We start from the raw sequence: 22,866 nt of genomic DNA on the forward strand, positions 1-22,866 counted from the left end.
AGGGGGATGTGAGGATTGCCTCACTTGAACCTTCCCTGTGAAAACATTAACTTGGGCCTAGCTGTCCCTGCCCAGGCTCAGTGACAGAAGTTGATCAGAGGTGGAATCATAGAACTGTCAAGGTTGGATGGGTCCCCAAGGATCATCCCATTCCAACCCCCCTGCCGTGGGCAGGGACACCTCACACTACAGCAGGCTGAGAGCCTGGCACAGGTTGCCCAGGGAGGTGGTGGAAGCCTCATCCCTGGAGGTGTTTGCAGCCAGGCTGGATGTGGCTGTGAGCAACCTGCTGTGGTGTGAGGTGTCCCTGCCCATGGCAGGGGGGCTGGGAATGGCTGAGCCTTGAGGTCCCTTCCAGCCCTGACAGCTCTGTGATTCTATGCTTCTATGCTCAGAGCCACCTCCAGTCTTTGAAGCTGTCTGCTTGCTGTCTGTAGCCCTTTGAGCAGGTAGCTCACTCCTGGAGCAGGAGGGCTGCCAGCTGGTTGGAAGCAGGAAACAGGTTTGCTGCTGTTAGCTTTTGCCATTGTCTGTGAAGGGTGTGTAAGGTGGTGTTTGTGATTGCCTTTGGGTCCTGTTCCAGCATTCCTACTAAATTAGGGGAGGCTAATTGCAGAGGAAGGTCTCATGACTCACTGTAGCTATAGAGGAGCTGAATTCCCTTGCCCTGATTACCCACTGCACTGACACAAATAACCCAGGACTAGCAGCCAGCTCCTAGGCTGTCACCCAACAGCTTCACCTCTGCTGACACAGCCTGGGCTGGTGGGAGCTGCCCCTGCCCATGGCAGGAGGGTTGGAACCAGCTGAGCTTCAAGCTGCTTTCCAACCTAAACCATTCCATGGATCTATGAATCTATGGATCTATGAATCTATGAGTCTATGGATCTGTGAATCTCTGGATCTATGGATCTCTGGATCTAGGCATCTGGATCTATGAATCTCTGGATCTCTGGATCTATGAATCTGTGAATCTCTGGATCTATGGATCTCTGGATCTCTGGATCTCTGAATCTCTGAATCTATGAGTCTATGGATCTATGAATCTCTGGATCTATAGATCTATGAATCTCTGGATCTATGGATCTCTGGACCTCTGGATCTATGAATTTCTGGATCTATGAATCTCCAGATCTATGGATCTATGAATCTCTGGATCTATGAATCTATGAGTCTATGGATCTATGAGTCTATGGATCTATAGATCTACGAATCTCTGGATCTCTGGATCGATGAATCTCTGGATCTGTGAATCTCTGGATCTATGGATCTCTGAATCTATGATTCTATGGATCTATGAATCTCTGGATCTATAGATCTCTGAATCTGTGAACCTCTGGATCTCTGAATCTCTGGATCTGTGTATCTCTGGATCTATGGATCTATGAATCTATGAGTCTATGGATCTATGAATCTCTGGATCTCTGAATCTCTGGATCTATGGATCTATGAATCTATGAGTCTATGGATCTATGAATCTCTGGATCTATAGATCTCTGGATCTGTGGATCTGTGGATCTCTGGATCTATGTATCTATGTATCTCTGGATCTATGAGTCTATGGATCTATGAATCTCTGGATCCACGGATCTCTGAATCTCTAAGTCTCTGAATCTCTGAGTCTGGATCTCTGAATGTGGATCCCTGGATCTCTGAATCCAGCCAGGCTTGCATTGCAGTGTCACAGGGAGGCAGGCTGCAGGCTATGACCTCTTGGGAGCGGCTGCAGAGGATCTGTGTGGGTTAGCTCAGCCATGCCAGAGCCTGAGTGCTGCTGAGGTGCTGGTGCTAATGACAGCAGCTCCCCCAAGAGCCAGGTGCCCCTTCCTGCCACAGCTGCTCTCGGGGGGGCTGGCTGCCTGCAGCGTTTCACACCCAGCTTTGGAGCTGCTTCAGAGAGCAAGGCTGGGGGCACACACAGCTCTCTGCCCATGTTAATGCCAGCTCTAGAAACCCCCTACCTGACCTCTTCTCTTGTGGAGGTTGGGCTTGAGAGTGGGAGACGTCAGCAAAGGAGAGAAGAGCTGTGGTGTGGCTGACCTGGTTTCATGCCCGCAGGGTGCCGCCCCGGGCAGCAGAGGAGGACTTCCCCTGCTTATCAGGGGCAGAAATAGTGGAAACTGTGAGTGGGGCACAGTGCACTCCAGCTGGCAACACCCACAGTTGCTATCTCCCTTGTTTCAGCTGACTCCAAAGTCAGCTGGCAGCGACACTGAGGTGTTTCCCTGCTCAGGTGGCTGCCAAGGGAGCACCTCCACAAGCAGGGGCTGATGCATGTGCCTAGGTCTCCCTTCAGTGGTGACATGCAGCAACTATAGCTGCCTGGGGCTGCTCCTGCCTGCAGGGCACACTTCTTCAGCAGAAGCCGTGGCCTGTCAGTGATGGCCGTGGGTCTGTCAGTGATGGCCATGGGTCTGTCAGTGATGGGCATGGGTTTGGTCTGATTCACACTTCCACAGCTACCTAACAGCTTTGGAAGTGCATTCTCCCTACCCTTCCTTAGACAGCAACCAACAGGGCAGAGGCAGAGTGCTGCAGGCCATGAGGTTCTGGCCAGAGAAGAGCAAATGAGGGAGCTGGGGTTGCTTAGCCTGGAGAAGAGGAGGCTCAGGGGAGACCTTCTTGCTCTCTCCAACTCCCTGAAGGGAGGTTGTAGCCAGGTGGAGGTTGGTCTCTTCTGCCAGGCAAGCAGCATCAGAACAAGAGGACACAGTCTCAAGCTGTGCCAGGGGAGGTTTAGGCTGGAGGTGAGGAGAAAGTTCTTCCCAGGCAGAGTTGTTGGCCGTAGGGATGTGCTGCCTAGGGAGGTGGTGGAGTCCCCATCCCTGGAGGTGTTTAAGAAGAGCCTGGATGAGGCACTTGGTGCCATGGTCTGGTTGATTAGTTTGGGCTGGGTGATTGGTTGGACTTGGTGATCTTGGAGGTCCCTTCCAGCCTGGCTGATTCTGTGATTGGTACTTTGGTTAGAAGCCAGCACTCCAGCAGTCACTTCTGCTTGCACATGAACTTGGTTGTCTCTGGAAGAATTGGAGCTGGAAGCTCTGTTGTAGCTCTGCAGCAGCCATGCTCACAGCTTGCAGCAGCTGCAGCTGCTGAGTGAGCCTCTGAGCTGGTGGGAGCCACACAGCTGAATGCCCAGGGAGCCCTGCAGCTGGCTGGGGTGTTGGTGTAAGCTGCCTGGGGTTGCTCCTGCCTGCAGGGCTCACTTCTTCAGCAGAAGCCATGGCCTGTCAGTGATGGCCATGGGTCTGTCAGTGATGGGCATGGGTTTGGTCTGATTCACACTTCCACAGCTACCTAACAGCTTTGGAAGTGCATTCTCCCTACCCTTCCTTAGACAGCAATCAACAGGGCAGAGGCAGAGTGCAGCAGGCCATGAGGTTCTGGCCAGAGAAGAGTAGATGATCAGATCAGATGGTCAGGGGAGAGGGGAGAGGTCCTTCAGCAGATGGAAGAGCTTGTCAGGGACAGGGGTTTGGCTCTGAAGGGAAGAGCCATGGAGGAGCTTGGAGTTGTGAAAGGCACAAAGCTTCTCCTGGGGATGCAGAAGATGAGGACCAAAAAGCAGACTGCACTCTGTTCCTGTCCCTCAGTGAGAAACACTCAGGAGGAAAATGTCTGTAGTGACAGAGCCAAGGCTCAAGACCTGGCACCAAAGCCATGGAGGCTTCAGCAGGCAGTCACTACAGAGCTGCTTGCTCTGTACTGGTGCTGTTCAGTGCAGCCCCTGCCCTCTCACCTGCCTTTGCTCTTCCACAGGATGGAGGCACTGCTCTGCTGGCTGCCTGCCAGTATGGGCATGCCAAGGTGGTGGAGACCCTCCTGAAGCATGGTGCCAACATCCACGACCAGCTCTACGTGAGTCCTCTGACACAGAGCACACTGCCAGCGCTGCTGCTGGCACAAGTGTGCTGCTGCCTGGCTGGGGCTGCAGCACACAGGCATCTGCCAGGCCCCCTGGCTTGGGAGCACTCTGCTTTCTGAGAGGAGAGCTTTGTTAACCCTCTGCTTGTTGGGAGGAGTAGCAAAAATCAGAGATGTTTTGGCTGCCTTTTGGCCCTGTGTGAAGGATATGGACCAAATCTGGGCCAGATTTGTGCTACCCATCAGCCTGCAACCAGAGAATACTGCCAGCTCTCATGGCTGAGCAGCTCCCCAGGAGCCAGCAGTGCCCTCCTGCAGGCAGCTGGGTGCTGGGCTGCAGCCAGAGCAGTGTGGGCAGCAGGGCAGCAGAGGGGATTCTGCCCCTGGGCTCTGCTCTGCTCAGACCTCACCTCCAATCCTGCCTCCAGTTCTGGTGTCCCCAGCAGGAGAAGGACACAGAGCTGCTGGAGAGAGTGCAGAGGAGGCCACAAGGATGCTCCAAGGGCTGGAGCAGCTCTGCTGTGAGCACAGGCTGAGGGAGCTGGGGCTGTGCAGCCTGCAGAGGAGAAGGCTCCAGGGGGACCTCAGAGCTGCCTGCCAGGACCTGAAGGGATCCTGCAGGAAGGCTGCAGAGAGACTTCTCCTGAGGGTGTCTGGAGCCAGGCCAAGGGGGAATGGATTGAAGCTGAGGCAGAGCAGGGTTAGAGTGGAGCTTTAAACATCCTTTTGTTTGTTGGTTGTTCTTTTTTACTGCCAGTTCAAATGCTGTTGCTTGGCATTGGTGCATCTGAACTTGTCAGTGTTTTGGGCAGGGGATGGTTAAAAAGGCTGAGGAGCTGCTGGTGTTTAGCTGACTCTTCAGAAAGCTGGCCCCAGCCACTGCAGCACTGGTTCTCATTTCCTTCAGCAGGGACACAAATCAGCTGAACTGTTCAGCACTCACCAGGAATGGGAGACAGATTTTCCCTCCAGGCCCCACCACTCTCTTCCCACACCAGAGAGCTTAACACTGACAAAGTGGAGGTTGTTCCCCAGGGATTTAGGAGTTTTTTCAGCCATCTCCAAGGACTTTGGCTCTGCAGGATGCTGCTGCACCCTCATCACGCATGGGGACCGAGGGCTGGTGACTGCAGAAGCCAGCAGCGCTGGGGGTTGTGCACTGGGGAGGCCACAGCTTGAGTGCTGGGGTCAGCTTTGGGTCTCTCACTGCAAGAAGGACATTGAGAGGCTGGCACAGGTCCAGAGAAGGGCAACCAAGCTGGGGAAGGGTCTGGAGAAGAGGGTTGGGGAGGAGCAGCTGAGGGAGCTGGGGGTGGTGAGTGTGGAGAAGAGGAGGCTGAGGAGAAACCTCATTGCTCTCTACAGCAACATTGGTGTTGGGCTCTGCTCCCTAGTCTCAGGTGGTAGAAGGAGAGGAAATGGCCTGGAGTTGTGCCAGGGGAGGCTTAGGTTGGAGAGGAGGAAAAGTTTCTTTGCTGCAAGAGTGGTCAGGGCTTGGCAGAGGCTGCCCAGGGAGGTGGTGGAGTCCCCATCCCTGGAGGTGTTCCAGAGAGCTGTGGCCATGGCCCTTGGGGCCAGGGTTTGGTGGCCATGGTGGGGTTGGGTTGCTGGTTGGACTGGAGGATCTCAGAGAGCTTTCCCAACAAAACAGTTCTATGGTTTATGGAGGTCCCCACCTCAGTGCTGTCCTCAGCCTGCAGTTATCTGGCAGGGTGTCCCACCCTGGCTCTCTGACCTGCAGGCAGTGACTCATCCCTCTGCAGGGTCATCCCAGGGCTTAGCAGGCTTTAAAAACAGCCTTGCAGCACACCTGCAGGCATCCACCTGCAGTTGAAGGCAGCACAAGCACTTCCCTGTTGTGTCCCCTGGAAATGAGCCATGTTTGCAGTGGGATTTGGAGAAGCACTTTTCTTGCTGACAGCCAGAAAGCAAAGGTAGCCAGCAGCAAGTGCTGAATGGAAAGAGAATGGGAAGTGCTGAGTGGCACTGGAGAAATCACAGAACCAATAAGGTTGGAAAAGACCTCAGATCATCAAGTCCAACCTGTCACCCACCACCTCTTGACAGCTAAACCATGGCTCCAAGTGCCACATCCAATCCCCCCTTGAACACCTCCAGGGATTTGGACTCCACCACCTCCCTGGGCAGCACATCCCAAGGGCCAATCTCTCTTGATGGGAAGAACTTTCTCCTCACCTCCAGCCTAAACCTCCCCTGGCACAGCTTGAGACTGTGTCCTCTTGTTCTGGTGCTGGGTGCCTGGGAGAAGAGCCCAACCCCCACCTGGCTACAACCTCCCCTCAGGGAGTTGGAGAGAGCAAGAAGGTCTCCCCTGAGCCTCCTCTTCTCCAGGCTAAGCAACCCCAGCTCCCTCAGCCTCTCCTCACAGGGCTGTGCTCCAGACCCCTCCCCAGCTTTCTTGCCCTTCTCTGGACACCTTCCAGCAGCTCAACCTCCTTCCTAAACTGAGGAGCCCAGAACTGGGCACAGGACTCAAGGTGTGGCCTAACCAATGCTGAGCACAGGGGCTAAAAGCTAAATGACCCCAGACTGCTGTTCAGGAGTGAATTCCTGGTGATGCAGATCAGAGCTTCACAAACCCAGCCCCTCAGCAGTGCAGAGCCAGGCTCAAGTGCTTGCTGTGATGTGTGATGAGGCCAGTGGCTGTCCCTGCTGAGAGAGAACCCTTCCCATCCTCTGTAGGAAGCAGACTTTGGATGTGGGGAATTCTGCCTGGAGCAGGGCTGGGTAGCTGCTGTCACACTGCATAAATGGCTCCAGCAGCAGAACCTCCTTCAGTTGGGTTTGGTTCAGGGATCAGTGCTGGGTCCCATCCTCTTTATATCTTCATTGATGATCTGGAGGAGGGGATTGAGTCAGTCATCAGCAAATTTGCAGATGACACCAAGCTGGGGGCAGGAGTTGATCTGTTAGAGGGCAGGAGAGCTCTGCAGAGGAACCTTGCCAGGCTGGACAGATGGGCAGAGGCCAACAGGATGGCATTCAACAAGTCCAAGTGCCAGGGGCTGCACTTTGGCCACAGCAACCCCAGGCAGAGCTACAGGCTGGGGGCAGAGTGGCTGAGAGCTGCCAAACAGAGAGGGACCTGGGGGTGCTGATTGACAGCTGCCTGAACATGAGCCAGAAGTGTGCCCAGGTGGCCAAGAAGGCCAAGGGCATCCTGGCCTGCATCAGGAAGAGTGTGGCCAGCAGGAGCAGGGAAGTCCTTGTGCCCTGTGCTCAGCACTGCTGAGGCCACACCTTGAGTCCTGTGTCCAGTTCTGGGCTCCTCAGGTTAGGAAAGATGTTGAGCTGCTGGCAGGTGTCCAGAGAAGGGCAAGAAAGCTGGGGAGGGGTCTGGAGCACAGCCCTTTGAGGAGAGGCTGAGGGAGCTGGGGTTGCTTAGCCTGGAGAAGAGGAGGCTCAGGGGAGACCTTCTTGCTCGTCATGAGGTCTGTGGTGCCAGGTTGGACTCGATGATCTTTGAGGTCTCTTCCAACCTTGGTGATTCTGTGATACTGTGGAAACTGGCCTGACTGGCAGAGGGTGTGAGCTGGGTGTGTTTGTTCCCAGGATGGAGCCTCTGCAATCTTCCTGGCAGCACAAGGAGGCTACCTGGACGTGATCCGCCTGCTGCTGTCCTCGGGAGCCAAGGTCAACCAGCCCCGGCAGGTAAGCTCAGCCCTGCAGGGCACAGCTGCCTCCAGCTTCTCACAGCTCTCTGAAGGCAGCTCTGGCATTCTCCCTGGGCATCACATTCCCATGCAGATGTTTCTCTGGAGGGCAGGTTGTGGCTCTGCACTACAGGCTGGGGACAGAGTGGCTGAGAGCAGCCAGGCAGAAAGGGACCTGGGGGTACTGGGTGACAGCAGCTGAACATGAGCCAGCAGTGTGCCCAGGGGGGCCAAGGGGGAAAAGGCTGCACAGGAACACATCCAGACAGGGCTGGAAAGTCTCCAGAGAAGGAGACTCCACAACCTCTCTGGGCAGCCTGCTCCAGGGCTCTGTCATCCTCCCAGTGAAGTAGTTCCTCCTCATGTTGGCCAGGGTTTGGTGGCCATGGTGGGGCTGGGTTGATGCTGGGCTGGGTGATCTCAGAGGGCTTCTCCAACCCAACCAATTCTATGGCTCTATAAGAAATACCAAAAGCTGTAAATCATCAGAGTCTGAGAGATGAGTGGGGCAGGGCAGGGCAGGGTGTGCACTGCTGCCTCTTGAGCCAGTCCAGGTGAAGTTAGGAAGCCTTGGGTTCAGCTGCCCCTCGGTGCATCCTGCAAGCCTTCCTCACAGCACCCCAGCTAATTGTTGCTGGCAGTGGTTTTGTAGCTCTTGGATCCAGTGCCCACAACACAATGTTCCAGGGGACAGCTTTTGATCTGTGCTGAGGCAAAGGCCTGACTGTGTGACTGCTCCTCCTGGCTCTGCTTCACCTCCAGCAGGAGGGGGCTCCCTTTGCTGCAGGGCACCTCTGATCCCTGCTAAGCCCCTGCCTGGCTGAGCCTGTGGCATTTGTGTTTGGGCCCCCTGCAACCTGAGACATTCCCTTAACAAATGGAACATTTCCACTGATTAATTGGCACAGGAATGGTTGGGTGGACTTCAGTCCCTTCCCTGCTAACAAACCACTCTGGACTTTGCTCCAAGGCAGTGTGCTGGTCATGAGGAATGAGGGCAGTGTCCATGCCAGGGGACTGTCTCACACCACACTGCCCTCACTGCTGCAGGCAGCTTCTCTAAGCAGCACCACAGGGAGTGCAGGGCTGCAGAGTGCCAGCTGTTGAGTTCATGCTTCTCCTTCCTCTTGGTGTCCAGGTTTCCCTCTCTGCCTGGTGAATTTGGGGGCTTAAGCACATGGACCCCACCCTGTATGCCTCCTCCTGCTGCTGCAGTGAGTGCTGCTTCCCCTCTGGTCTCAGGCCCCACCTGCCAGTCCCACTGGAGTGCCTCTCACACCACACAGCATCTCAGATGCTGCTGGCTGTCCACAGAGTCAGAGAACCAGAGAATGCTCTGGGTTGGAAGGGACCCCCAAAAGTCATCCAGTCCAACCCCCTGCAGTCAGCAGGGACATCCCCAACTGGATCAGGCTGTCCAAGCAGCTCTCCCACACCAGCAGCACGAAGCAGCAGCAGCACACAACCAAAAGGCAGGGCTGGAGTGGAAGGTGGCTGGCAGTCACAGAAGGGAGCTCCAAAGCTCAGCCAGTCTGACCTCCCCACAGCCAGCAGGGACATCCCCCACTGGATCAGGTTGCCCAGAGCCCTGTCCAGCCTCACCTGGAATAGCTCCAGGGATGGAGCCTCAACCACCTCCCTGGGCAACCTCTTCCAGTGTTCCACCAGCCTCCTGGTGCAGAACTTGTTCCTCACATCCAGTCTCAGTCTACTCTTCTCCATCTTAAAGCCATTGGCCCTGGCTCTGCTCCCTGTGCTGTTCTCCCTGTGCTGTTCTCCCTGTGCTGTACTCCCTGTGCTGTGCTCCCTTAGCTGCCCTGTGCTGTTCTCCCTGTGCTGTGCTCACGTTTCTGGTGGAAACAGAAGCATGGACGTGCACAGCTCGGGAGCTTGCTGCATATTCCATGCTGTGGGCAGCTCTCAGCTTTCTCGAGCTGTACAGAGTCCTTCAGCTGCCCTGCTGCTGTCTCCTAGAGCCCTCTAGTGGGAAGAAAATCAGATAAAGATGGAGTGTCAGCTTCCTAGGAGGGAAAGCAGCACAGGCAGGAGTAGCACAGGCAGGAGTGGCACAGGCTTTGCCATCACAAACACTGTATGGAATGGAATGGGATGGAATGGAATGGAATGGAATGGAATGGGATGGGATGGAATGGAATGGAATGGAATGGAATGGAATGGAATGGAATGGAATGGAATGGAATGGAATGGAATGGGATGGGATGGGATGGAATGGGATGGGATGGAATGGAATGGAATAGAATTAACCAGGTTGGAAAAGACCTTTGAGATCATCAAGTCCAACCTCTCACCCAGCACCATCTGATCAACTCAACCATGGCACCAAGGGCCTCATCCAGGCCCTTCTTAAACACCTCCAGGGATTTGGACTCCACCACCTTCCTGGGCAGCACATCCCAATGGACAATCACTCTTGCTGAGAAGAATTTCTTTCTAACATCCAACCTAAACCTCCCCTGGCACAGCTTGAGACTGTGTCCTCTTGTTCTGCTGCTGCTTGCCTGGGAGAAGAGACCAACCCCCACCTGGCTACAACCTCCCTTCAGGGAGTTGGAGAGAGCAAGGTCTCCCCTGAGCCTCCTCTTCTCCAGGCTAAGCAACCCCAGCTCCCTCAGCCTCTCCTCACAGGGCTGTGCTCCAGACCCCTCCCCAGCTTTCTTGCCCTTCTCTGGACACCTTCCAGCAGCTCAACATCTTTCCTAACCTGAGGAGCCCAGAACTGGACACAGGACTCAAGGTGTGGCCTCAGCAGTGCTGAGCACAGGGCACAAGGACTTCCCTGCTCCTGCTGGCCACACTCTTCCTGATGCAGACCAGGATGCCGTTGACCTTCTTGGCCCCCTGGGCACACTGCTGGCTCATGTTCAGCCTACTATCAACCAGCACCCCCAGGCCCCTTTCTGCCTGCATGCAGGAGAGCCTGGGTTTGTTTCAAAGCACCAAGAGCACTCAGTTTATTAGCCGGACACACATGGAGTGAGGCCAGTCCCTGCTCCTCACCCTGTGAGACTGAAGGTCTCAGGATGTGCCTTTCTCAGAGTCAGAAAAAGGGAAGCCCAGGACATTATCTCAAAGGCCAGAAGGAACTTCTCTGTGTCTTCTGAAGGGTTAAGGCAGTGGCCCAGAGGAAGCAGAGAACAGCTTCTTCAGTGGCTTTCTGGATTGCATCAGCAGGTCATGAGTCTGCAGCTGGCAGCAGGGAGGGAGGCTGCTGCTGTGATCAAGGTGGAAATGTCTTATGTAGAGTTAGAAGTAGTTTGCTCCTGGAACTCCTCATTAAGGCTCTTTTGGAAGCCCCAGCATATTTTGTGTCCCTTTGTCCTGCCAGCTCCTCATGCTGCTGAGGATGGGGAGGGGAGCTGACAAGCACTGCAGGCACCCTGCTAGGTGAGCTCTCACTGCTGTGTTAAAGCCCATCCAGGCAGAGCCTTTCCTTCAAGGTCCACAAGAAGCAGTTTGGCACCACACAGCTGCTGGAGTCCTCTGCAGTCTGCAGAGCCAGGCAGGTTAGGAGCAGAAAGGATAAAAGACACAGAACTAACTTCAGACTGGAGTGAGAAATAGCTGCAGTGCTTCACCTCTGTCTTTGGGATGGAAATCCATCACACATCATGGAATGGGCTGGGTTGGAAGGGACCTCAAAACTCACCCAGTCCCAACCCCCTGCCATGGACAGGGACACCTCACACCAGCCCAGCTTGCTCAAGGCCTCATCCAGCCTGGCCTTGAACACCTCCAGGGAGAAATCCACAGCCTCCCTGAGCAGCCTATGCCAGTGTCTCACCACCCTCACTGCAAAGAATTTCTTCCTCATCTCCTTCTTGGCCCCCTGGGCACATTGCTGGCTCATGTTTAGGTGGCTGTCAATCAGCACCCCCAGGTCCCTTTCTGATTGGCTGCTCTCCACCCACTCTGACCCCAGCCTGTTGCACTGCCTGGGGTTGCTGTGGCCAAAGTGCAGCCCCTGGCACTTGGACTTGTTGAATGGGGCGACGGAGATAGGAATCAATACGGCTGACCAATGTGACCGAGTATTGTTCCTTTATTGTTTCAGTGTTGCAGGCCTGAGGTGCAGGCCTATGGAGCAGGCCTGTAGTGCAAGTATAGCACTGTAAAGTGTAGAAGAAACAGGAGACAGGAAAGGCAGAAGTGCATAGCAAGGCAACTGCTACAACTTATATAAACTCGGAGAGCCTCGTTGGCACAGCTCCATTGGCTCCCTATGAGTGACCACACATTGCACTGTTACAGATTATTGGTCCAACTACTAATGACACAACGAGGTTGTTGATGCAGGTGCATGTCCTGTTGTCCCAAGATAACTGTCCATGTTTATAGCTACCAGTGTCTTGTTTTAGTTACATGCTGCAGGCACAGCACTGTTTTGCTACACTGCTAGCTAACTCTGCATTTATGCTGAGCATGGCCTGCCATCATGTCAGGCTCTAGGCCTGCACTGCCAGATTGCTCACACTGCTCGTCGCTGGCATTGCCACACTTGTTGAATGCCATCCTGTTGGCCTCTGCCCATCTGTCCAGCCTGGCAAGGTTGCTCTGCAGAGCCCTTCTGCCCTCTGACTGACCAACATCTGCTCCCAGCTTGGTGTCATCTCCAAATTCTATGGCTCTGCTTTCACAGCTGGAGTGGTTCTAACTGGACACACCAAGTTTCAACATGCTTTTGGAAGCACCTTTCCATATTCTCAGAGTCACAGCTTGCATTGGGTTGGAAGGGACCCTCCAAGAGGATCTTGTCCAACCCCCCTGCACTCAGCAGGGACACCTCCAGCCAGAGCAGGCTGCCCAGGGACACATCAACTCTGAGCTTGAGTGCCTCCAGGGATGGAGCCTCAACCTGTTCCAGTATTTCACCACCCTCATTGTGCAGAACTTCCTCCTGGTGTCCAACCTGACTCTGCCCTGCTCCAGTCTCTGACCACTGCCCCTAGATGCCATAAATACCTCTGTCTGCAATGCCGTTTTTAACTGGGGCATTGCAGAGTGTCTGTGGCAGTGGTTGGGTGGTAAGACAGCAGGGAGCACAGGCCCTCACAGTATCATAGAATCAGTTCAGGGTTGGAAGGGACCACAAGGATCATCCAGTTCCAACCCCCCTGCCATGGGCAGGGACACCCCACACTAGATCAGCCTGGCCAGAGCCTCAGCCAGCCTGGGCTTAAACACCTCCAGGGACAGGGCCCCAACCACCTCCCTGGACAACCCATTCCAGGGCTTCACCACTCTCCTGGGGAAGAACTTCCTCCTCCCCTCCAGCCTCAATCTCCCCACCTCCAGCTTCATTCCATTCCCCCTAGTCCTAGCACTGCCTGAGATCCTGAGCAGTCCCTCCCCAGCCTTCTTGGAGCCCCCTTCAGATCCTGCAAGGCCACAATGAGGTCACCTGGGAGCCTTCTCTTCTCCAGCCTGAACAGCCCCAACTCCTTCAGTCTGTCCTCACAGGAGAGGTGCTCCAGCCCTCTGCTCATCCTCCTGGCCCTGCTCTGGACACCTTCCAGCACCTCCACATCCCTCTTGGCATAGGGGCTCCAGAACTGGAGGCAGGACTCCAGGTGGGGTCTCCCCAGAGCTGAGCAGAGGGGGAGAATCACCTCCCTTGCCCTGCTGGCCACACTTCTCCTGCTGCAGCCCAGGCTCTGCTTGGCTTTCTGGGCTGCAAGTGCACACTGAGAGCTCCTGCTGAGCTTCTCCTCCCCCAGCACCCCCAAGGCTCTCTCCTCAGGGCTGCTTTCCAGCCACTCCCTGCCCAGCCTGCATTTGTGCCTGGGGTTGTCTCCACCCAGCTGCAGGACCCTGCCCTTGGTCTTGTTGAACCTCCTGAGGTTGGCTTGTGCCCAGCTCTGCAGCCTGTCCAGGTCCCTCTGGATGGATCCCTTCCCTCCAGCTGTCTGCTGCACCACACAGCTTGGTGTCAGCAGCAAACCTGCTGAGGGTGCACTCAGTGCCACTGTCCATGGCACCCACAGGGATGTTGAACAAGCCTGGTGCCAGGACTGATCCCTGAGGGACTCTGCTTGTCCCTGGCCTCCCCTGGGACAAGGACCCATGGACAGCCACTCTGTGGGTGCAGCCATCAAGCCAGTTCCTTAGCCATCTAGTGGTCACCCATCACACCCATGTGTCACCAGCCTGGAGACCAGGCTGTGGTGGGACAGTGTTGAAGGCTTTGCTCAGGCCCAGCCAAACGACATCAGTTGCTCTCCCCTCATCTATTAATTTTGTCACCTGCTCATAGAGGGCAACCAGATTGGTCAGGCAGGATTTGCCCTTGGCAAAGCCATGCTGACTGTTCCCAATCACCATCAGCAGTGTTCCTCTGCCTGCAGGATGGGACAGCTCCCCTGTGGATTGCCTCCCAGATGGGCCACAGCGAGGTGGTTCGAGTGATGCTGCTGCGGGGAGCGGAGCGCGACGCCGCCCGTGACGTGAGTAGCCCTTCCTCCCCTGCCTGCCTGCAGCTCCCTGCCTGCTGCCTGCTCTGCCCCTGAAGCTCTGCTCAGATGGAGCCCTGTTCCCCCAGAGTCTGTCCTCTTTGATGGGGTAGAGGTAAAGTCGCAGTATCACAGTATAACTAAGGTTGGAAAGGACCTTGAGGATCATCAAGTCCAACCTATCAACACAGACCTCATGACTAGACCATGGCACCAAATGCCACATCCAATCCCCTCTGGAACGCCTCCAGGGATGGGGACTCCACCACCTCCCTGGGCAGCACATCCCAATGACTAACAACTCTCTCAGGGAAGAACTTTCTCCTCACCTCCAGCCTAAACCTCCCCTGGCACAGCTTGAGATCGTGTCCTCTTGTTCTGCTGCTGCTTGCCTGGGAGAAGAGACCAACCCCCACCTGGCTACAACCTCCCTTCAGGGACTTGGAGAGGGCAATGCGGTCACCCCTGAGCCTCCTCTTCTCCAGGCTAAGCAACCCCAGCTCCCTCAGCCTCTCCTCACAGGGCTGTGCTCCAGACCCCTCCCCAGCTTTCTTGCCCTTCTCTGGACACCTTCCAGCAGCTCAACATCTTTCCTAACCTGAGGAGCCCAGAACTGGACACAGGACTCAAGGTGTGGCCTCAGCAGTGCTGAGCACAGGGCACAAGGACTTCCCTGCTCCTGCTGGCCACACTCTTCCTGATGCAGGCCAGGATGCCCTTGGCCTTCTTGGCCCCCTGGGCACACTGCTGGCTCATGTTCAGCCAGCTGTCAATCAGCACCCCCAGGCCCCTCTCTGTTTGGCAGCTCTCAGCCACTCTGCCCCCAGCCTGTAGCTCTGCCTGGGGTTGCTGTGGCCAAAGTGCAGCCCCTGGCACTTGGACTTGTTGAATGCCATCCTGTTGGCCTCTGCCCATCTGCCCAGCCTGTCCAGGTCCCTCTGCAGAGCCCTTCTGTCCTCTAACTGACCAACATCTGCTCCCAGCTTGCTGTCATCTGCAAACTTGCTGATGGACTCAATCCCCTCATCCAGATCATCAATGAAGATGTTAAAGAGCACAGGGCCCAGCACTGATCCCTGGGGCACACCACTGGTGCCTGGCTGCCAGCTGGCTGTGGCACCATTCACCACCACTCTCTGGGCTCAGCCTCCAGCCAGTTCCTAACCCAGCTCAGAGAGCTGCTGTCCCAGCCAGGGTCTGACAGCTTGGCCAGCAGTTTGCTGTGGGGGATGGTGTCAAAGGCCTTGCTGCAGTCCAGGCAGACCACATCCCCAGCCTGCCCCACAGCCACCAGGCAGTCTCCTGGGCATGGAAGGAGATCAGGTTGGAGAGGCAGGACCTGCCCTTCCTAAATCCATGCTGGCTGGACCTGAGCCCTTGGCCATCCTTCAGGTGCAGTTATTGCCCCCAGGATGATCTGCTCCATCACTTTCCCTGGCACTGAGCTCAGGCTGCCAGGCCTGGAGTTTCCAGGTTCCTCCTTCCAACCTTTCTTGTGGATGGGGACCACCTTGGCCAGTTTCAGTCACCTGGGACCTCACCTGTGAGCCAGGACTGGAGGAAAATGATGGAGAGCAGCTTGGCAGCTCATCTGCCAGCTCTCTCAGCTCCCTAGGATGGATCCCATCCAGATCCTCTTGTATCTGGGACAGCTTCCTGGAGGGACCAGCTTGAAGGGGGCCTGCGAGAGGGCTGCAGAGGGACTGTCGGCAAAGGCCTGCAGGGACAGGACAAGGGGCAGAGCTTTGAGCAGATTGAGATTGGATGTGAGGAACAAGTTATGCACCAGGAGGCTGGTGGAACACTGCAACAGGCTGCCCAGGGAGGTGGCTGAGGCCCCAACCCTGGAGGTATCAGTAGGGCTGTGGGTGACCTGATGTGGTTGAGGATGTCCCTGCTCACTGCATTGGGGTTGGACTGGATGAGCTTTGGAGGTCACTTCCAACCCAGGTGATTCCATGGCTCTGTGATCCTGTGATTCTATGTGAATTAGGGGATGGAAATGTCCATGTAAATGAGAAACAAAGGTTACAGATGGTGTGTATTTTACCCTCAAGTGTTCACCTGCCAGGGAACAATCCTCCAGAGGCCCTAAAATTGGTCTCCATCTCTGGAGTCATGCCAAACCCTTCTCCAGGTGACCTTGCTTTGGCAGGGGTTGGACTCCATGAGCTCCAGAGGTCCCCTCCAGCCCCTTACCATGCTGTGATTCTGTGATATGCTGTGGAGCTGCCTCCTCCAAGACAATGAGCTGTTCAGTCTGGAGAAGAGAAGGCTCCCAGGTGACCTCATTGTGGCCTTCCAGGATCTGAAGGGGGCTCCAAGAAGGCTGGGGAGGGACTGCTCAGGATCTCAGGCAGTGATAGGACTAGGGGGAATGGAATGAAGCTGGAGGTGGGGAGATTCAGGCTGGGGGGGAGGTGGCAGTTCTTCCCCATGAGAGTGGTGAAGCCCTGGAACGGGTTGTCCAGGGAGGTGGTTGGGGCCCTGTCCCTGGAGGTGTTTAAGGCCAGGCTGGATGAGGCTCTGGCCAGGCTGATCTAGTGTGGGGTGTCCCTGCCCATGGCAGGGGGGTTGGAACTGGATGATCCTTGTGGTCCTTTCCAACCCTGAATGATGCTGTGATACTGTGATACTATGAGCAGAGGAGAGCCTCCTCTCAGAGGTGTGGGGTAGAGCTGGTGTGGCCCTGCAGCCAAGGGGCCTGCAGGCAGGGCACTGCTCAGAAGGGCCCTGACCTTGCTCTCTTCTGAAGGATGGGACCACTGCCTTGCTGAAGGCTGCCATCAAAGGCTACAACAATGTGATAGAAGAGCTGCTGAAATTCTCTCCCACGCTCGGCCTGCTGAAGGTGAGTAGCAGAACACTCAGGTCTGGGGGCAGACACTCAGGAAAGCAAAGGGGCTGATGAGAGGCCTGAGGTTTATGACCATGCCAGTGGAAGAGGATGAGGAGCTGAAGCCCCCAAAAATCAAGAGCAGAGTGAAATTGCCCCATTTAGGCTTTGACAGCACACCCTAATCAATCTTTGCAGAGGAAAGCAGGGATTGGTGTTTGGCAGGAGGAAGCACATGGTGTCCCTGAAGGCATTCTGCTGCTTTGCAGAAGCTGATTTTATTTCCACTGGCAGTGGATTGCCCTCAGCAGTGCAGTGTCTGCCATTCTGCCCTGGCCCTCTCTTGCACTTAGTTAGCAAAGCAGCAGCACAGGGAGGGGATTCTGCCCCTCTGCTCTGCTCTGCTCAGCCCCCACCTGCAGCACTGCCTCCAGCTCTGGGGCCCCCAGCACAAGAAGGACCTGGAGCTGCTGGAGCAGATTCAGAGGAGGACACAAAGATGATCAGAGGCTGGAGAAACTCCCCCATGGGGACAGGCTGGGAGAGTTGGGGCTGTTCAGCCTGGAGAAGAGAAGGCTCTGGGAAGACCTTAGAGCAGCCTTCCAGTACCTGAAGGGCTCCAGGAGAGCTGGGGAGGGACTTGTGACAGGGGCTGGGAGTGACAGGATGAGGGACAATGGCTTTGAGCTGGAAGAGAGGAGACTGAGACTGGTGATGAGAATGAAATTCTTTGCAGTGAGGGTGGTGAGACTCTGGCACAGGCTGCCCAGGGAGGCTGTGGCTGCTCCCTGGAGGTGTTCAAGGCCAGGCTGGATGAGGCCTTGAGCAAGCTGTGCTGGTGGGAGGTGTCCCTGCCCATGGCAGGGGGTTGGATCTGGATGAGCTTTGAGAGTCCCTCCCAGCCCAACCCATTCTGTGACTCTGTGACCTGCTGTGAGCAGATTCTCTGCTTGCTTTTGGTTTCCTCTGAATTCAGAAAGTGACTTGAAAACTAACAGATCCTTGGCAGCTGCTTTTTACCAGCTGCTCTGAGTTTGCATGCCCATGAATCCCCCACTTGGACAGCCTCTGTGCATGCAAGCAGCTGGCAATACTGAGCTACTTAAAAGACCTGTCTGACCTGCTCCAGGTGCTCCTGCTGTGGCAGGGGGGGTTGGACTGGATGAGCTTTGGAGGTCCCTCCCAACCACATTCTGTGATTCTGTGGAGTCCAGGGGGTATTAACTCAGCTGTTAAGTACAGGTATGACATGGTGTCCACACTTACCTCAGCCACAAACAGAAGGTCAGCCATGAAAAAGTCACCATTCAGCTGCCTGCCACTGAGAGCATTAATCATCAGAGGGAGAAGATAAAATGCACAGATGGTTCCCATTCCTGCTTGAGCTTCTGGTTCTCTTGCTCATGGCTGCTTCTGCCAGGCAACATGAGAAGTGCTCTTTTCACCTCCAATCTATGGACAAGGGCGATTGTTAGGAGGAGTAGCTGCTGTGCTGGAGTGAGCCTGGCTCTCTCTGCTGGCAAAGCAGTTGAAATCCCCTCCTTCATTCATCACCCACCAGCCTGCAGCACCCTGTCCAAAGCACACCCTGTACCTCTGAGGGCCTAATCTCCTCCCTGTTACTCACAGAGTCACAGAGACATTCAGGTTGGAAAAGCCTCTCAGGATCACCAAGTCCAACCCAGAGCCCTACTCTGCAAGGGTCACCAGAGCATTAAGCACCACATCCAAAACACCTTCAAACACTTCCAGGGTTGGGGACTCCACCACCTCCCTCCCTGGGCAGCACTTCCAATGCCTGACCACTCTTGATGGGAAAAATGTTTCCTACTGTCCAGTCTGACCCTGCCCTGGTGCAGCTTGAGGCCCTTCCCTCTTGTTCTACTGCTGTGAGGTGTTTGTCTGCCTGCAGGACACAGGACAGGTGGTCCTGTAACCAGTAGGGGAGATTGAGACTGGAGATGAGGAAGAAACTCCTCACAGTGAGGGTGGTGAGACACTGGCACAAGGTTGCCCAGGGAGGCTGTGGCTGTTCCCTTCCCTGGAGGTGTTCAAGGCCAGGCTGGATGAGGCCTTGAGCAAGCTGCACTGGTGGGAGGTGTCCCTGCCCATGGCAGGGGGTTGGAACTGGATGAGCTTTGAGGTCCCTTCCAACCCAGCCCATTCTGTGATTCCATGAATCTATGAATCACAGAATCACAGAAACATTCAGGTTGGAAAAGCCTCTCAGGATCACCAAGTCCAACCATTAACCCTGCTCTGCAAGGGTCACCCCTGAACCACAGCCCCAAGCACCACATCCAAACCACCTTGAAACACCTCCAGGTTTGGGACTCCACCACCTCCCTGGGCAGCAGCTCCAGTGCCTGACCACTCTTGATGGGAAAAATGTTTCCTGTGTCCAGCCTGACCCTGCCCTGGTGCAGCTTGAGGCCCTTCCCTCTTGTCCTGTGGCTAATTGCCTGTGAGAAGAGACCAGCACCAACCTCTGCACAGCCTCCTCTCAGGGAGCTGCAGAGAGCCAGGAGGTCTCCCCTCAGCCTCCTCTCTTTCACACTAACCCTCCCCAGCTCCTTCAGTTGCTCTCCAGCAGATTCCTTCCCCAGGCCCTTCCCAGCTTCCTTGCCCTGCTCTGCCCTGGCTCCAGCACCTCCACATCTCTCTTGGATTGAGGTGCCCAGACCTGGACACAGCACTGCAGGTGTGGGCAGCCCAGAGCTGAGTGCCAGGGGACAATCCCCTCCCTGCTGCTGCTGGACACAGCATTGCTGATCCCAGCCAGGAGGCCTTTGGCTCTCTTGGCCACCTGGGCACACTGCTGCCTCCTGTTCAGCTGCTTGTCCTTCAGCACCCCCAGGTCCCTTCCTGCCAGCAGCTTTCCAGCCACACTGCCCCAGGCCTGGAGCCTTGCTTGGGGTTGTTGTGCCCCAAGTGCAGGACCTGGCACTTGGCCTGGTTGAAGCTCATCTTTCTTGAGAGGTTTTCCCTTTGCAGATGTTTGTGTCTCAGTGCCTTTGGCTGCCTTCTTCTGCATGCTACAAAGCTCTGCCCTGGTGTTTTCCAGAACGGGACCTCGGCTCTGCACGCGGCTGTCCTCAGCGGCAACGCCCGGACCGTGGCACTGCTCCTGGAAGCAGGAGCAGACCCCTGCCTGAGGAACAAGGTATGTCACAGTCTCACAGGATCACAGTATCACTAAGGTTGGAAGAGACCTCAAAGATCACCAAGTCCAACCTGGCACCACAGACCTCATGACTAAACCATGGCACCAAGTGCCACATCCAATCCCCTCTGGAACACCTCCAGGCATGGGGACTCCACCACCTCCCTGGGCAGCACATCCCAATGGCTAACAACTCTCTCAGGGAAGAACTTTCTCCTCACCTCCAGCCTAAACCTCCCCTGGCACAGCTTGAGACTGTGTCCTCTTGTTCTGCTGCTGCTTGCCTGAGAAGAAGAGCCCAACCCCCACCTGGCTCCAACCTCCCTTCAGGGAGTTGAAGAGAGCAAGAAGGTCTCCCCTGAGCCTCCTCTTCTGCAGGCTAAGCAACCCCAGCTCCCTCAGCCTCTCCTCACAGGGCTGTGCTCCAGACCCCTCCCCAGCCTTGTTGCCCTTCTCTGGACACCTTCAAGTCTCTCAATGTCCTTCTGAAACTGAGGAGCCCAGAACTGGACACAGGACTCAAGGTGTGGCCTCAGCAGTGCTGAGCACAGGGCACAAGGACTTCCCTGCTCCTGCTGGCCACACTCTTCCTGAGGCAGGCCAGGATGCCATTGGCCTTCTTGGCCCCCTGGGCACACTGCTGGCTCATGTTCAGGCAGCTGTCAATCAGCACCCCCAGGTCCCTCTCTGTTTGGCAGCTCTCAGCCACTCTGCCCCCAGCCTGTAGCTCTGCCTGGGGTTGCTGTGGCCAAAGTGCATCCCCTGGCACTTGGACTTGTTGAATGCCATCCTGTTGGCCTCTGCCCATCTGTCCAGCCTGGCAAGGTCCCTCTGCAGAGACCTTCTGCCCTCTAACTGACCAACTCCTGCCCCCAGCTTGGTGTCATCTGCACATTTGCTGATGACTGACTCAATGCCCTCATCCAGATCATCAATGAAGATGTTAAAGAGCACAGGGCCCAGCACTGCTCCCTGGGGCACACCACTGGTGCCTGGCTGCCAGCTGGCTGTGGCACCATTCACCACCACTCTCTGGGCTCAGCCTCCAGCCAGTTCCTAACCCAGCTCAGAGAGCTGCTGTCCAAGGCAGAGGCTGACAGCTTGGCCAGCAGTTTGCTGTGGGGGATGGTGTCAAAGGCCTTGATGAAGTCCAGGCAGACCACATCCCTGTGTTGGTCCAGTGCTGCCTCTTGATGCTCCTCAAACACCACAGCTTGGTCCATGTGTTTCTGGGTGTAAGCATCTCTAGGGTGCTAGGCAGTGCCACTGGTGCTGCTGCTTCTTGGGAGGTTACTTCAGGCTGAGAAGAACCAAACCATGCTCAAGCAAGACAGATGCAAGGGTTAACTAGAACTGGCTGTCAAGGGGCAGGGCTGGGCTGGCAACTGAACAAGTGCCAGAGGCTCTCCAGGAAAGCCTCTGCCTTCCCAAAGGGAAGAGAAAGGGAACGAAGGGGAGAGACTGATGGGGTGGGAGAGAAACTCAACCAGCTGGCATGGAGATAATAAAATGAAACAGACACAAATGGAGACAAAACTCACACTGAACCCAGCCCCTGGTGGCAATGATGTCACTGTCACCACTGGTGCTGCCTCAAAAGGCCCAGAGGGGACTCAGAAACAGACAGGAACCAATTCAGCAGCTGCATTCTGGAGCTGCATTCAGCATCACACAGGCTGGGGACAAAGGCAACATGGACACAGTCCTGCTCAGGCAGCAGCCACTGAAGAAGAGGCCTGGCCCTGGGGATCCCTCAGCTTTATAAGGAACAAGACATCCATGGGCTGCAATCCCTTGGTGGGCAGTTTAGGGTCACCTGCCCTGTCTGCTCCTCCCCACAGCTGCCACCTCTGACTCCCTGCAGCTGTGGCAGTGCCCTTGGGCTGCAGCCCAGCCCTTGGTGCTCACTCTCCCCAGCATGTTCTCCCTGCTGGCAGCAGCCCCTGGCTGTGCAAACCTGCCCTGAGCTGCAGAAAGTGCTGGGCCTGAGCAGAGGCTGAGCTGGGAAGGGAAGCAGTGAGCAGAAGCAGCTCTGGTCCAGCCAGAACACACAGGCACAGGGTCCTTGCATCTCTTTAGCCTGTAGCTATGCAAGCACTGAGCAGAGACAGCTCTGCCCTAGCTCACACCTGGCACTTACTGGTGGAAGGACATTGAGAGGCTGGAGCAGGTCCAGAGGAGGACAACCAAGCTGGGGAAGAGGGCTGGGGAGGAGCAGCTGAGGGAGCTGGGGTTGTTCAGGGTGGAGAAGAGGAAGCTGAAGGGAGACCTCATTGCTCTCTGCAGCTCCCTGAGAGGAGGCTGCAGGGAGGTGGGGGTTGGGCTCTCCTCCCTAGTAACAAGTGACAGGGTGAGATGAAATAGCCTCAAGTGGTGCCAGGGGAGATTAAAGCTGAACATGAGGAAAAATGTCTTCATTGACGGAGGGATTAAGCTTTGGGACAGGCTGGCTGTGAGGTGCTGGAGTCACCATCCCTGGTGGTGCTCCAGGAGCCTGTAGCTGTGGCACTTCATGATACAGTTTAGTGCTCATGGCAGTTGGGTTATGGTTGGGCTTGATGATCTCAGAGGTCTTTTTCAACCTTGATGATTCACAGAATCACAGAAACATTCAGGTTGGAACAGACCCTCAGGATCCCCAAGCCCAACCATTAACCCTGCTCTGCGAGGCTCACCCCAAACCAGAGCCCCAAGCACCACATCCAAACCACCTTGAAACACCTCCAGGCTTGGGGACTCCACCAGCACCCTGGGCAGCAGCTCCAGTGCCTGGCCACTCTTTCCCTGATCCCCACACAAACCCTGCCCCTGTGAGTTTCGCATCACCCCACATGATGGCAGCAGAGGTAGTGCCTGTGGCAC

At 55.8% G+C, this 22,866-nt stretch overlaps 1 protein-coding gene across 1 annotated transcript in view; it reads left to right on the top strand.

The window, feature by feature from the left end:
* Positions 1 to 22,866, top strand: part of ANKRD29 (ankyrin repeat domain 29) — a 41,454-nt gene that overhangs the window by 15,498 nt on the left and 3,090 nt on the right. The window contains exons 5-9 of the mRNA XM_068165479.1: positions 3,760 to 3,858; positions 7,438 to 7,536; positions 13,901 to 13,999; positions 16,761 to 16,856; positions 19,906 to 20,004. Coding sequence (XP_068021580.1) covers positions 3,760 to 3,858; positions 7,438 to 7,536; positions 13,901 to 13,999; positions 16,761 to 16,856; positions 19,906 to 20,004 — 492 coding nt within the window. The remainder of the gene's footprint in view (positions 1 to 3,759; positions 3,859 to 7,437; positions 7,537 to 13,900; positions 14,000 to 16,760; positions 16,857 to 19,905; positions 20,005 to 22,866) is intronic.

The sequence above is a fragment of the Melanerpes formicivorus genome, unplaced genomic scaffold (genome assembly GCF_026170545.1).
Source record: "Melanerpes formicivorus ecotype bairdi unplaced genomic scaffold, bMelFor1.0.p_v2 SCAF_89, whole genome shotgun sequence".
NCBI classification, from domain to species: domain Eukaryota; kingdom Metazoa; phylum Chordata; class Aves; order Piciformes; family Picidae; genus Melanerpes; species Melanerpes formicivorus.